At 36.7% G+C, this 13,572-nt stretch overlaps 1 protein-coding gene across 3 annotated transcripts in view; it reads left to right on the forward strand.

Annotated features, from left to right (window-relative positions):
- spire1 (spire-type actin nucleation factor 1) overlaps window positions 1-13,572 on the forward strand; it is a 71,314-nt gene that overhangs the window by 46,816 nt on the left and 10,926 nt on the right. Inside the window, exons 9-12 of one of the 3 annotated variants that reach the window (XM_015383357.1) lie at window positions 688-729; window positions 7,831-7,994; window positions 8,084-8,174; window positions 11,536-11,678. In XM_015383357.1, the coding sequence (XP_015238843.1) occupies window positions 688-729; window positions 7,831-7,994; window positions 8,084-8,174; window positions 11,536-11,678 (440 nt within the window). Of the gene's footprint in view, window positions 1-687; window positions 730-7,039; window positions 7,091-7,830; window positions 7,995-8,083; window positions 8,175-11,535; window positions 11,679-13,572 lie in introns of all 3 variants that reach the window. The other 2 variants (XM_015383356.1, XM_015383358.1) reach the window with 2 other exon arrangements.

A 13,572-nucleotide genomic window follows, 5' to 3' on the forward strand; every position in this document is an offset into this window, starting at 1 on the left:
TTTTAGCAACAAAAAGTGATAAAATGATGTCTGAGTGATGCATTGGTGAAAAAAAGAAAATATTTTCCAAAAATTAAATATTCATAGACAGAAAATTTGAGTAATCAATAAAATAGATAAATCACGCATCCCTAGATCAGACATATATTTGATTGTCTGGTGTAGGATTCAAGCTAGAGGGGGGATGTTTCCTTGTCTTTACCAGTAACCTCATGTCTCGATCAGCTGGTCCACAGTGGTCTCCCAGCAGATGGTTACATGTAGCAACACAGGGGCCGCAACACATGCAACTTCTAGGTTTAGCACCCCTTTTGGCTAATTGTTACACTGTGTTGCTTCAAAGAGAAACTAGAATCTTCAAAGAATTTAAGACTCATTACAAATTTGGGCAGATTGCACAGTAAAAAAGTTATTTTCTAAGATAAGGCTCCACCAAAATAATGATGACTTAACTTCTTTAGGGTTAGGGTTAGTCCCACCTGGTTGTCACATGCGGACACAGCTATCAGGAATCTGTTGAACAACAAAAGAGAAAACACCTGTCTGAAGTGAAAGCTGTTTATATGACTATGGATACCTGCCAGCTTTCTTTGCCAATTACATGCAAACTGTTTATTCTTGTATGTTTAGTCCTGCTTTATTTGATCACCTGTAACCGCCCCATGCCGTGACTGTTTCTCCTTGCAGTAATTCGGCCACTTAGCATGTCTTTCAGTTTTGATGCGTCAGGTAAAGTTTCCCTTGCTGCTTACCTGGCTTTTTATCCTCTTCTTTTCTCCGCCATGTTGTGGCTGTTCATCTGCTTTACAAACACAGACACACACCCCTGCTCGGTACTGACTGCGTAAACATTTCATGTCATGCTTCTGTGTGGTGGTGAGCTGTTCCCTGTGGAGGTGAAACATGGAGACTGATGGACACTGATCAGCAGGAGGATCCCGTAATCCTAATTTCTAAGGTTTATAAGCTGTGTATGCCATTTCCTCCTCAAAATATTTACTTTTAATAACATTTAATCTGCCTAAATTTTAATTTTAGCACCAGCAGCAGTGGCATTGTTGTATGGTGTGAAATTTTTACAATTGTTGAACATGTTTTGTAAAAGAAACAAAAAACAAATGCAATCCAGAAATTAAACTTCCAAAAAGTTCTAAATCAGGAAGCTTTGTATGGAAGAGGATTAGGGCCACTGAAAAAAATAAAAAAAGTTTTACATTTTATTTCAGTTTAGTATAGGAAAAAAGTCAGAATTCTTACTTCGTTTATTGTCAGAATTCAGTCAGAATTTTTAGAAAAAAGTCAGAATTCTGAGATTAAAGTCAGAATTCTCAGTATTCCCATATTAAACTGAAATAAAATTTAAAAATCAGTAAACTTCTCTTTTTTTTCCTAGTGGCCCTAATCCTCTTCTGTAGGTTTGACAGTAGCTTTTAGATTTTTTTGTTATATTTTTTCCAAATTGTATTTTTACCAAACTTTTTAATATATTTTATATATTCTTTTCTACAAATTTTATATTATATAAATGATATTTTCTTCAAATTTCTGTTTTTCAGGTTGAGTGTGACAAGTTGCATTCTTTTCAAATGTTTTTTTTTACAGATCCATTCCATTAATTCCTAGACCAGTGCCAGCACTCACTCTAGACCAATAAAATGTTGTTGCTGACGTCCGTATGAACCAATAAGAATGTATCTTTGCTCCTCACTCCAGATGAAAGCCCGCCCCCAACAGTGAAAAGAAAACACAAGTCTGAAAAGAATGTAATTTATAAAACTCAACCTGAAAACAAGAAATTAAGGGATAAAAAGAGAAATAAAAAAAAAAAAATTATATTAACATCTGAGAAAAAACAGCAAAGCTTTTTTAAAACTTTTTTTTTCTATTACCGGTAAGAAGTTTTTTCAAGTCTTATTTGGAAGAGATTGTGATTTTTTTTTTATATTCATTTTTTGCAACAATAATAGAACAAAATTAACTCCACATATTTGAAGGGTTAGATTTATGAAAAATAAATTTCTTGCAACACATATTTGCAGATTAGCTGTATTATACATACTTTATGCAGCTGCTTGTTACACAGACTAAACAAAGATATTGTACCCAGAATGCCTTTAGTTTTAGTAACTTTAATCTCCCTGAATTTGACTTTTAGCAGCAGCAGCAGTGATATTGTTTGTATGGTGTGAAATTTTTACAATTTTTTGCAAAGAACATGTTTTGTAAATGAAACAAAAAAACAAATGCAATCCAGAAATTAAACTTTGAAAAAGTTCTAAATCAAAAAGGTTTCATAGCAACTTTGCTGGTTTCAGATATTTTTTTCAAATTGTAGTTTTCCAAACTTTAAAAAAAAAAATATTTTATATATTCTTTTCTGCAAATTTTATATTTTATAAATTTTCTTTTCTTTAAATTTTTGTTTTTCAGGTTGAGTGTGAAGGTTTGCATTCTTTTCAAATGTTTTTTTTACAGATCCATTCTATTAATTTCTAGACCAGTGCCAGCACTCACCCTTGACCAATTAAAATGTCGTTGCTGATGTCCGTACTGACCAATAAGAATGTATCTTTGCTCCTCACTCCAGATGAAATCCCGCCCCCAACAGTGAAAAGAAAGTCTGAAAAGAATGTAATTTATAAAACTCAACCTGAAAACAAGAAATTAAAAACATGTATAAAAAAATAATAAAATAACAACATCTGAGAAAAAAACAGCAAAGCTATTTCAGCTTTTTTTTTTATCACAAAGTTTTCCCAAGTTTCATTTCTTGATTGTGTTGTTTTTTTTTTTTATATTTCTGTTTACAAAACATGTTTATTTCTTGCAACAATAATAAAACAAAAATTCACTCCGTATATTAGAAGGGTTAGATTTATAAATTTAAATTAAAATAAATTTCATGCAACACATAGTAGCAGATTAGCCAAATATACTTTAAGCAGCTGCTTGTGACACAGTTAGACTAAACAAAAATCTCATACCCAGATTCCCTTTTTTTCTTGATGCCTGGGCTTCATTTTCAGAACAAAATCATTTCCATTTTTAGCCAATTAACTAAACAGGCTTATGTATGATTTGAAGGCTTTTATATTTACTTTAAAGGTATAGCGGAGGATTTTTGCCCTCTACAATTTCCAAAAACAAATGCACATGCACAACCCTGTGAGAGGGAACGATTTATTAAACATGTTTAAAAGTTGCTGTTTGCATTGCTCATAGAAGCTTACTTGCCAAAAGAAGTTTTGCATTTTTCCACCATGTCAGACCCCACCGGTAAGTGAAAATGGGGACGAGCACGTAGGACGGTCTTACGTAAACATATCAACATTAACGATTACAATGACCACTTATTTAGTTGATCCATCCGGAAAAAGAATATCCTCCACTGTACCTTTAGAATAAATAATCTTAATGTGAAACTTTGAAATCACTAGATCCTGTTTGGGTACAAGAATCTCTGTATTCTAATCCCTACTTTACCACGCAGAGAAATAAAAAACAAAAAACTAATAGTTGTTCGTCGAACATGTTTGAAAAGGTTTATGGAGCTGTCTTTTGTTTTCTATTCCTAAGAGCAGGGAATCCCCTGCTTCTGATTAAAAATGGTGTTGCCCCAAAGGAGGAGATTAAACTGGGCTGTCTGTCTGGTTGGAACAGATCGGATTGCCTTACAGGCAGTCTGGGACATTTAGAGGACTTTAGCGCTCTGGAGGTTTTAAAAGAAAATTACAGCTCAGATTCTGAATTACTCACAAGTAAAAGTGTAATTAGGTTGCTTAGTTCCTATGTATGAATAGTGTCTCTGTTTTATTGCAAAGCATCACTGTGGCCAATGTGTTTACAAAGAAAATGCAGGTTTATTAATACTGTAATAAATGATACTTCTCTCTTTCTGGGACTGCAACTGTACTAAATTGTAATGGACCATAAGAGTTTCTCTCAAAGATCTTTTTCACTCTAGTTTGTCTTCGCTTCTCATTCCAAGTAAAGCTTGCTGCTACGAGGGAAAAGAACATGATCTCTAAAGCACACTTTGAAAAGAAAGCAATTTTTAAATCTCAATCTGAAAAGCAGAAATCAAATAAAAAAAAAATACAATTTGAAAATATAAAATTTGTAAATTAAACTAACTAAAAAAAAAGCTAGAAAATGCAAAATGGGAAAAAAAAATTACAAAGTTACTGTCAATTCATTTTTTGATAAAAAAATTTTTTAATGTCCATAAAATAAACATGTTCTTTCCCTGCAACAATATTGGTAAATTCACTCCATAGATTAGCAGTTTTATCTAAACTGTATCTAAAGTTTATCTAAACTTAACGATAGAAACTATCGATATTTCTGTAGTGGCAGAATGATGCTGTGGTGCAGTTCTGGTTTCCTCCTTCTGGATTCAGTGTCCCTCATCATTCCACAGTCTTAATTCCCCCGCCTTCTATTCTGGTTGACCTGTGTGTGTTTTTGTTTGTTCAGTCGAACATTTGTTATGTCTTTGCAGCATTAACAGACTGAGTCCATTGTGTTTTATAAGGAAATAAACCTTGTACCAACTTCAGAGAGAAAGACATTATTAAAGCTGGGGATATATTAGACAGTTGTCCCCACCTGTGGTCAGAGCAAAACTACAAATCAAAGATCAAAAATTCACCTATCAGCTGTTTAAAGGCTCATCTAGACAATGCTTTATGCTAAAACTGCCAAAAACAGTCCAGATATGAACATTTCAATTAGCCATTATACATAAGATATCGGTTAAAACAAAGAAATGTGATCAGCTTTTGATCTACTGTTTATGATTTCAGCTAGAGCTAACACCATTAGCAGAAGCTAACATGAAATCCTATTAGAAGATAATAAACAATTGAACGTTTAAAATGACAGTGAAGCATGTGTTACAGGTCCCAAGTAGGGAACTGTAGTAACAAATTTAAAATATCCTGACAGACAGGTGAAATAAAAGGAGACTCAGGCACAGCAGCTTTCTATGTTTTCCCCCAACTTGCATCTTGTTTATTTATACAGAATAAATCACAAAATATCAATGCATTAATTGTTTTGTTCAAGTCCCAGTGTGGTTTACAATATATAAAGCAATAATATATAAATAGATAATAGGAGATAGCAATCTTATCCCCAATGTGTAGATAAAACATTCATACAAAACATTGCCATATTACCATTTACCAAAATAACAGAAATATCACATATCATATAATTTATATTCCAACATATTACTTATCCAAGGCCACTGTGGCTTAATAACGTACTTTAACAAGGCTATATTGTAATTAAAGATGTAACTGTATATACAGGTCCTTCTCAAAATATTAGCCTATTGTGATAAAGTTCATTATTTTCCATAATGTAATGATAAAACTTGAACATTCATATATTTTAGATTCATTGCACACTAACTGAAATATTTCAGGTCTTTTATTGTCTTAATTTTGGCATACAGCTCATGAAAACCCAAAATTCCTATGGGCTTTATGCTGCCCAACAACCTGGGTTTGGATGGAGACAAAGCCATTCTAAAGCACATATCAAGGAGCACATTTTGAGCCTGGATCCATGTTTATTTTTGATTCTGTTCATGGTGGAGAATCCTGCTTCACAGCAGCAGGTTGAGCCAAACATCCTCTAAATGTGCAGGGTCATCTTTGAGCACGCCATTTCACTTTTCTTTCACCAGTTCACCGCAGTTCTTCCAGCAGTCCACACTTTCTTTCACTTTTTCCACATCTTCCCGATTTAGTCAGGTTTTTGTCGTAGTGTGAGCATAAAACAACAAAAAAATAAATCATTCACTAGGTTCGTTACACACATTATGTTTAAAAACAAACATTGCATGTCCATTAGATGACGATCTTATTAAAGAATGATCGGCACAATTAAATATTTATATGGAGAGGATTCTACAACCCAGTTGAAAGGATATGAGATATATTTGTTTTTAGCTTGTTTAATATGAGCGACATGTGGATCATTTTATTTTTATTTATTTATTTTAACAGCACATGAAGAACTACTGAAACTATTTCCAGATTACACATAAATAGATTAATAAATTCTGCGGGGGGTAAGGAATGACTTTAGGGTGAGGATAAGGATTAACTTGGTGATAACAACCTACTGAGCCCACTGGCACAATCTGAAGCCATTCTATGGGACTGATAACCAGTAATAATGATCATCCGCGTGCATGATCGTTATTACTAAGGGTATGCTGGCCTGACGGGGTAAGCTGAGCTGACAGAACACCGGCGCTCCGGAGGGCTTTACCATAATAACAGGAGAAGCGCCGCAAGTGAAGTTAGACACTGTCGTCAGACAACGTGCTGTAATTTAGAAATGTTTTAAATCAGGTTGGGTCCAGAATAGCCAGCAGGTGGGTCCAGATCCGAACCCACCATTAGCGGTCTCGCTATAGGATTTGCGCAGGCGGTCTGGAACAGGGCGGTTGCTGAGGATGTGGGTGTTCGGTGTAGTGCTGCGCTCTGCTCCTCATCCGTACACTCACAGCTGCCAACCAGCTAGCTAACAGCTGTTTCTGTATACAACATGCTTAAGCGCTCTTTCTACCGTAATAACAGTCTACATGAAACATTTCCCCTTCATTTATAAAACTGTATTCCGGGGAAAGCTTTAGCCGGAGACAGGTGGTCCACAAGGGGGACTGTCCCCAGAAATCGGGGACGTCTGGTCACCGTATTAATCATGGACGCCTTTAAAAAAGGAGCTAAAGCTACAGAAGCTGCCTACAGATGGCGCCAGCTTACAGTGCAAAAATTCCTTTCAGGCTCAAAAAGGACTAAATAAACAGTATCAGAACAAACGATTGGGATTTATTGCCTCATTTTAAGATGTAAATGTTTTTTTTTTCTTTATGAACATAGTACATGGCTAGGCCTCTTTAAAACTGTAACAGATGTTAAGGATACTTAAGGTAGTGTTAGGATGTAGGTAGGCTGAAAACATGTGGAATGAAATAATCTGCTTTCTGCTGTCCTAATAAAAGAGGTATCTACCTTTTTAGGTTTTGGCAAAACTCGCAGTATGCCTCAGGATTTGTTCCGTACAGGAACAGGTAACGTATTAGCAAAGCTGTGATTCCAAACAGTTTTGTTTGGGTTTTGCCTTTTTAGCCCTGTCTGTCTCCCCCCCTGGCTGCAAACTAAAACAAAACTTGACTGTTGGTCCCTAAAAGAACTATACAGAATGTAAAATGATCTCTAAGGCCTTATGTTCTGCCTATCTTTTGCTCTCACACTCCTTGTCCCACTCTAAACTCTCTGAAGGTTTCGTCTTTCGCTTTGAATATTCTGCTCTCATCCCAGTCCCTGTTGAATTCGGGCAGCTCAGCAGCATGCATCATTTTCTGTCTTTACACTTTTGCCAATAAGGATTTTGGGACTCAGTTCCTAGTAAAACATATATCGGGGCTAAGCTTTAGAGTTAGATAGAAGGATCTCATAGGGAGAGTAAATATTTGATGTAAAAAAATTGTCTTTGTTCTTTATGTAATGCTTACCTTTGCCCCACCCACCCCCTTAAATTTCAGCTACATCCTCCAAAAAGCCTTCCACCCTCTAATGGATCTCAGGCTCGGCCCTCTGCTGCAGGTTTCATTGCATCCTTTCCTTATGATTGATTGTGATACGATCTTGTAGCTATTCTCCAAATTGAAAAAAAAAATTGAGAAAACCAATTTAGAGGTCCAACGCTAAAATCCAACGATGCAACAGAGCACAAGAGGCGGCGAGCTGAGATTCATCTTTGCTCTTCCTTCCTTTTTTTGATACCTGCCTCCTGTGTGGTTCTGTGCAGATGAGTTTAGTCCTTATATGGGCAGGAGGACGTCCAGTTCTCTGTCCCTGTCCAATGGATCACAGTCTCCTAGAGTAGAACCATCAGGTTCTCAGTCTGTCCCTCAGAGGAAGAAACTCCTGAAGGCTCCCAGTCTGGCTGAGCTGGACAGCTCCGACTCTGATGTAAGGCAGCATTTTCTTCTTTTATATCAACATGTAAAAAAGCTTCACCTTTCATGCGAATAATAAAGGATGATATTTTTTTCATTCAGGACGAACTGGTTGGACCCATATCAGCAAGCAGTAGTGTTGCAACATCCCTGATGGATGATACATCCCCAGAGTCCGTGCTGGGAAAGAAAAGTGAGTCAGGAAACATATTCTTCATCTTTATTTGCATCAAGTCAACATGATGGTGATTAATGAGATTTAATCTAATAAACTTCTCTGCAAGTGAGCAATATATCAGATCACAGTTGTCATTGCATTATAACTGTGTGTGATACCATTAATTCAAAGGCTTTATGTCAACAATGGGTGGTGAGGTTGCTTGAGGACCCAAATGCAGAGATGAGTTCTGATTGATTTAATGGGATAACTGAGGCAGACATCCAAAATGCAAAAAATACAAAATATAAAGGACCAGAAACCTCCAGGGTAAAACTTACGTGGGCAGCCAAACCGTCCAAACCGTCATGGCGGGGCGGTGCTGATCCCCGCAATATTAACCCTTCAGTTCGTATTGATGATTAAAATTATTATTTATTTATTTATAACTATATTATTTTACAGTACAGTACAGTAGTTATTTGTAAAAAACGTTTATACAGTACTTTTTTTTTTGTTAAAAAAATGGTTGGGCCTGTAAAAAGTTATTGTTTCTTGATTTCAATGTTTTATGGAGTATTTCACTGTACAATACCTGTAAAAAATAAAAGTTTCTACATCACGGATTTGGCCTATCGCGGGTTCTTTTTGGAACGTAACCCCCGCGATAAACGAGGGTTCACTGTAATGGAAAATAAACCAAAAAACAAAACAGAACAACTGATAACAAAAAACTCAGAGTTACAAATGGGGAGAACCATAACACTTTATTGGAGGCAATATTTAGAAATGCCATTTCTGCTTTCAAAAAAAGTTAAAAACAATCCACTGGACTTTGTTTCCAAGTTTGAAGACGTTTCACTTCCCATCCAGGAAACTCTTTCAATTTAAAATGTCAGAAAAAGCGTTGAGTTTGAGCCTTTATAGAGTGGACCGAAACAAACTCTTGGGTTCTTGGCAGTCATTTGGTTCTTTGTTAGCCTGCAATACCTGATACCTGTCTTTGTCTCTGAAATGGGTGTCGTTAGAGGGAATTGTTGGCTTGGCTGAACAGGGAGGTGCTCTAAATTAACATCTCTGTTGGATGATGTCTCCCACATCCATGCATAAAGCTAGAAAGCTCCGTCAGAGACAGACTGCTGCACCCTGAATGCACCAGGGAGCGTTATCACAGATCCTTCCTCCCAGCAGCTGGAAGACTTTATAACCACCACTGTTCACAACAACCTCTATAAGTTGCTATTTATTTATGCAGATTTTGCACAGTTTCTATCTTAGTCAGTTAACTAACATGCTGCTGTCATTTTGCACATCTCTGATGTTGCTGCTATTTTCAAATATCCATTACTGTAAAAATGTCCACAGCTTTATATTGGTTATTGAGTCTCCAGGTGCACAGTCTTTATATTAGTAAAACACTTTACAGTACAGTATTTTAGTTGTTTATTTTTAACTCTTCACTATTATGTTATTCTTATAAATTTTTTTCTAAGGTCAATATTTGTGTGACCATTTTTTCTATATTGTTTTTGCTGCTGTAAACACCAGAATTTCCTGATTATGGGACAATAAAAGGATTTTCTATTCTACTCTATGCTATTCTTTTCTATTCTATTGCTTTGACCAGTTTATTATTTTGAATTTGCAAGTTACTTCCACAATTATTCATAAATTACAGTTGGCTATAAGCTCCAACCATGTTAAGATAGGGTAACAGTTTTCATCTGTTCATCAGGGGTCTGCTACCTTGGTTTGTTGCTCACTTAATGTACTAAAAAATACACTCTTGCCCAGTTGTTTTTCTTTTTTTTTGTGTGTAATTTATTCTTGTGTCTTTGTCCCAATGATAAAAAAAGCACTTACCCAACCCAGCAGATTTCGCGCACCAGGAGGGACAACAGGCAGAAAGTCAGTGTGTAGCACCAAACAGAAACCGGGAATAAAGAGAAGACCATGAGACTTTTTTTGACTTTTAACAAAACTGTATTTACCAATACAAACAATATAAACAATTATCGACGTAAAACAAGTTTCAGTTAAAAAAACACTATTAATGTAAAAACAAGTGTCAGCTAAAAATCATTAAATGAGGAGCTTGTTATATTGTAATTCTCCTTCATTTGACACAGTACATAAAATTTTGTTAAAACTAAATAAAATCCTTCATGTTTGGTGTGGCTCTGTGGAAGTGAAACTCCAGCCTTATTCTGGCTTTAATGTTGCACCTTATGGAGTTAGGAAGCTGAGACAGAGGCATTTCATGCAAGAAAAAAGGTTCAAATTTATTTAACGTCCTCAGACAGAGAGGTATAGCGCTGACTGAGGCAACCTCAGTACATACATTTATATAGCAATTCTCAATACACACACACACACTCTCCATTGGAGCTATCCCACCCCTACATAAAGAACTTTCTCACACATGAGCATTTGGTTGTTCCCAAGAAAAAAGCACTTCAATTCATCAAGGACAGATTTTAGCCAGATAAAAACTCAGAACAGGTCCCCCCTTTCACAGCATGAAGTAGGCTGTGTGAACTCATTCTTATCTCTCATGACCCTCCCTTCACCCTTGTCTAGAGTAGGAAGGAAACTGTTTTCTGTCATCCCCAATCTTAACTCTCTATATAACTCCAGCATACAGACTGGTACCAGACTTCTAAACAATCACCCCTATTTAGCCAGAGAAACGGCACACTCAAAATATTTTATCTCACAAATAGGCCAAGGAAAAATAAGCTTCCACAACCTCCACAGAGCCACAGCATGAAGGTGAGGTCCCTCCTGCAGTCTGTATCTGCAGGACAGGTAAATTGCCATCTTTGCTTCACTGATTGAACATTTAAGAAGACAGGCCTTTGGCTTGTTTCTTCTGTTTTGGCAAACTCTTCCTATAAATTGAGTGTTTGTAAAAATTGTCCCAAAAAGACTATAAACACTCTTTAAGAGGCTAAAAATTGTCTTGTTGACTCCATAAAAGTGAGTCAACAAGAGGGAGGAGTCTCGTTAGAAACACCCCAATTAATAACTGCTAAAAGCGAGTTTGTGGCGATGGCACAGTATAAAATCCTCCATTGCAGATCACCAGTTTGTTTTTTAATTGGAGGCTTGTATAAAGTCCTCCACTGGGGTGCTTTTTTCTGAAGTTCATGAGAAGCAGAACAATCCTCGTATTTTGCCCCCAATCCTAAACTGGATAATTCTCAATATCTCACAAACATAATATGCTTACAGTATATTGTTTACTGTATTGTATTTGCATCTAAAATAAATATTTCCTAAATAAAATATATTGTTAAAAACTAGTGATGGATCCTTTTAAGTACTGCATTTGGAAAAGGTCTGCTGATAATAGTATTAACTGCTCATCACTTCGTTTGTCATCCCTGAACACCAGCCCCTCCCATGTTCCTGCCCATCTCCTCCACACCGCAACCTGAGAGGCGTCAGACCCCCCAGAGGAGACACTCCATCGAGAAGGAAACGCCCACCACTGTCCGGCAATTCCAGCCTCCGTCCAAACAGAACTCCAAGTCTCTGGTGAGCGAGGAAACCCACATTCTTTCACTCCTAAGCTGGAAAATGCTGTGAGGAAGTTGGTTTTTCTACAAGTTTATTGGATTTGAAGTGGCCTCTTCATTCTGGTTCTATCATACAGTATATCTTTGCTCAATCTTTCTATTAAATACAATCAGTTATTCAACCCAACTGTTTAACAGCTTCTCTCCCTCAACCTTCTTCATATTCAGGTTGGGATGAAAGCCTTGTTTCCTTTCTGGATCCCTTCCGTCTTCCTCTTCCCCTCTCGCTTCGCTCTCCTTTCTCTGCAGAGCTTCCACCCCACTGAGGCGTTTGTGTTGGGGTTGGCCAAGGCACTTTTTGTTTTATTCAGAAGCGTTTGCATCGGACGAGGAGAATGGGTTAAGGTTTGCCAGCCTCATTTCTGTCAGTCCTGGTAATTTAACTAAAGCTGGCCATCCCGCCCTAATCCTTTTATAGAGACCTGTCCTCTACAGTAGAATGAAGCTTCTTACGTAGCACAAATCTACTAACCAGAATCATTGACTTCTTGGCTTTTTTTGAACATTGATTGTGGATTAAAATGAAGCTGCTTTCTTGTTAGTTCGCAGAACATTCTGTATTACAGACTCCGGGTCTAAACTTGACTAAACAAAATCCAGTAACATTTGATATGTATGTGGCTTTAGGTTCACCCCTTCTTTATGGAATGTTTGTTTGTGTTTCATGAACTCAGAAAGTTCAGCAGGGTCAAGATGTGGTGAATTATGGAAGAAATTTTGCTCCACTATTGTTGCAACCAAAGAATTTTTTTTTGTTTTTTTTTTTTGTATTGAAATTTTGAAAAAGTAAAAATAAATATAATCCAGAGTTGAAGCTTTGAAATAAAATTGAATAAAAGGTTTAGAGCAGGGGTCACGGATTAGCACGGATTAGCAGGTGGGTCCGGATCCTGCTTTCTAATCCAGACCCAACCTGATTTGAAACGTTTATAAATGACCTCATGTTGTCCGACAACAGTATCTAACTTCACTTGCGCAGCTTCTCCTGTTAATATGGTAAAGCCGTGCAATATACTAGAACAGCTGTCTTCTGTTCACGGCATGCAGGAGGATGAGGAAACTTTAAACACTTATCTTTTATCACTCCTAGCCTTCCTTTCACCCTAATTAGGCCGAGGAAAAACATTCTTCCACAAAGGCACCACCGCTTCTCTTCCTAACCGTTGGTTTGGTAAGGGCCAGCAAAAGCACTGTAAAGTATGCAACTCCACCCTAAAAAGAAAATGCTTCTTCGGTGATAGTGATGTGATAGCCCTTTGTGTGGAACAGTCCCCCAATAGGAGCATAATATCAACTGCTGTGATTCCTTGTCCAACCACTGACATCCCTACAAAATGTGGAACACATTTGTACTGTCTGTCTTCAGTCATTTGCGGGCAATTGCTAACTTCTGATGAAAACCACTTTCACCTACCTGATTTGTGGACAACTGATATTTAAGTCTGACGATGAACAAGTAACAATCCCAAATAGAGACTGTGTAGAAGATTTTTTCCACAACAGGTTTCTCTACATCTACGAGAAGTACACAGGAGATGAGGAATACAGTGTTTTCTATGAGGAATACTCATAGACCTAAAAGTCTATGAGATTTTAAAAATCATTCAAACTTTCAATAATTTAATCTTTCAATCAGGGAGCTTTTTCAATTCAAAATGTCCCGAAACATCTTAAAACTTGGAAACAAAGTCCAGTGGATTGTTCTTTAACTGTTATTGAATGGATAGATTGGAGCTTGCTCTCTTTTCCTGGATTGCACATAACAATCAATTTTTTAACCCATTTATATTTAATTATTAATCTATCATATGCAGCTCTACAGAAGTGAGTGTCTATCTCCCCGAAAAATTCCA

Source organism: Cyprinodon variegatus, unplaced genomic scaffold, assembly GCF_000732505.1.
Source record: "Cyprinodon variegatus isolate N-32 unplaced genomic scaffold, C_variegatus-1.0 Scaffold282, whole genome shotgun sequence".
Taxonomy (NCBI): Eukaryota; Metazoa; Chordata; class Actinopteri; order Cyprinodontiformes; family Cyprinodontidae; genus Cyprinodon; species Cyprinodon variegatus.